Source organism: Chenopodium album, chromosome 1 (genome assembly GCF_948465745.1).
Source record: "Chenopodium album chromosome 1, dcCheAlbu1.1, whole genome shotgun sequence".
In the NCBI taxonomy this organism is placed as follows: Eukaryota; Viridiplantae; Streptophyta; class Magnoliopsida; order Caryophyllales; family Amaranthaceae; genus Chenopodium; species Chenopodium album.
In genome coordinates this window covers 54,885,433-54,887,863 of record NC_137834.1, presented here as the reverse complement: position 1 = coordinate 54,887,863, position 2,431 = coordinate 54,885,433, and the positions used below count along the sequence as shown (strand labels likewise).

Below are 2,431 nucleotides of genomic sequence, written 5' to 3'. Positions count from 1 at the left end.
AGGTCAAATGACCTAGATAGGGGCACATTCTCCAACGACCCTATAAATAGGGAGATATTTCCCCATTTGAGGAACACATTCAATCATTTATTACACCTACATTCTCTCTCATCAAAGAAACACCTTGGAATCCAAGCAGATCCCCACCTAAATTTCCGTACTCTTCATTCTCTTTCAAGTTACTACCTTGATCGTTGGAGGCGGAGCTCCACCACCCAGAGTCTCCGTTTTCTTTGCAAGTACAGCTCAGCAGGACCAGTCTTTGTGACGTAACTCTCCCGAGGGACAAAAACACCTAAAACAGATGTTACTTTATTCAGTTAGGATCTCTTTCGGGGTGGAGTGGCTTTCCCAAGCCAACCCCCTAAAGAGATATGAAGATTGTTGCGTGGAATTGTAGGGATTCTAATGATCCACACTCCATTACAATTCCCTACATAGTGTGGCTCTTTCGTTCTAAACTACCTATGTTAATGTTTTTATCGGAAACTAAAATGGACTTTGTTAGTGCGGCTAGTAAGTTAGATAATTTGCGCCCTACTTCAATTTTTGGTTGGAACTCGGAAGGAAGTAGTGGAGGGCTCCTAGTTTTTGTTTGTACTAGTGATGTAGTAGAATGTTTGTACTCTTAAAAAAATTTCGTCCTTTGTAAGATCTATGAATCTAATGGAAATTATAAGTATGTACTGTTTCTTTATGGTGAGCCTCAAGTAGAGAATAGAAGAATCATCTGGGAACAACTTCAATGGTTTTTGGAGGAGTTCAAAAATGTCTTAATCATGGGGGATTTCAATCAAGTGGAAAGTGGGAGTGATAAATTGGAGGGTTCTTCTAATATTAGAGGAATTGATGCTTTTCTTGATTTGAGGTTTAGTAGTATTGCAACGGAAATTCCATTTTCTAGTCCAAGGTTTACTTGGAGTAACAAAAGAGAAGGGGGTGAAATTATCCTTGAAAGGCTTAATAGAGCCTACATTACAGAAGATTTGTTCCATCATTCACCGGAGGGGAAGATTGTTCACAAACCAATTATTTTCTCCGATCATGCAGCAATTACTTATCACACCAACTTGAATGAATCTTCGTCGAATAGGCCTTACCAAAAAGAGAGTTGGTGTCTCAATTTTTCGAAAATTAGAGAAATGGTGGAAACGACTTGGAAGACTGGGTTTCATGGTTCATACATGTTCCAACTCTCTAGCAAACTAAGGACGGTAAGAACTAAACTTCAATATTGGTGCTTGGAAAACAAAAAATTTTGGGGTATTAATTGGAGGAAAAACACAAAAGATTTGCGAAGCACGGGGTTGAGCATTAGCTCAATTCAAGAAGGGGATGGCTATATTCACAAGATAAACCATCGTATTTCAGAGGATCAGTTGAGCTTCGATTTTTGGAAGCAAATAAAGAAAGCAAATTGGGTGAAGTTTGGGGATTTTTTAACACCTCTAATGTATAGGAAAGTGAAGCACATACAATTGAACAATGAGATTTTGACCCTGAAGGATGATAATAATAATTGAGTGGAAGGGCAGAAAGAAGTGGAAGTTGTGGTCCTATCATCTATCAAAGGGATTTATAAACCGGTTATTTCGGATTACCATGGAGAAGAGGTGGATCTCCTCTTAAGACAAATGAGTATTCCTTCTATATCCTTGGAAGATCATATTTGGATTGGAAAACCCTTCACTGATCATGAAATCAATAATGCTATGTTCAATATGCACAAGTCGAAGTCACCGAGGCCTGATGGATTTACTGCTTATTTCTTTCATATATACTGGAAAGAGGTAGGTCAATTGGTGACTGATAGTGTCCACCAATTCTTGAAATCAGGTAATATGCTGAAAGAGTGGAATCAATCCCTTGTGGCTTTAATTCCAAAGGTTAAGGTTCCAGAAGCGGCTAATCAATTCAGACCGATCAGCTTATGCAATACAGTGTATAAATGAATTTCGAAATGTCTTGTCAACAGGATTAAGGTAATCCTTCCTAAACTGTTATATGAGAATCAACATGCTTTCATTCTGGGAAGGTACATGGAGTACAATGTCCTTCTAAGCAATGAACTTATGCACTTGATAAATTCAAGAAAGGGTTCGAACTACAATGTAATTAAGATTGACATGTCAAAGGCATATGACAGGGTAGACTGGACCTTCCTCCTTAAGGTATTGCAGGCGTATTGGTTCTCTAACCATTAGATCAGAATGGTCTCGCAATGTATCTCAACTATAAGTTTCAAGGCTATCATCAACAGAAAAACGAAAGATCACTTCTCTCCTAATTGTGGTCTTCGGTAAGGGGATCCGTTATCCCCGTATTTGTTTATATATTATATGGATATCCTCTCAAGAATGCTGACTTTAGCAGAGGATATAAATCAATTCATGGGTTTAAAAGTTTCAAGAAGATCCTCTTCGATATCGCA

The 2,431-nt window shown here is 38.3% G+C and overlaps 1 protein-coding gene across 1 annotated transcript; it reads left to right on the top strand.

Annotated features, from left to right (window-relative positions):
* Nucleotides 1–779: 779 nt before the first annotated feature.
* Nucleotides 780–1,523, top strand: LOC145632816 (uncharacterized). Its single transcript, XM_081685152.1, has one exon. It carries the CDS (start codon nucleotides 780–782, stop codon nucleotides 1,521–1,523), a length of 744 nt encoding a protein of 247 aa, XP_081541278.1.
* Nucleotides 1,524–2,431: the final 908 nt, after the last annotated feature.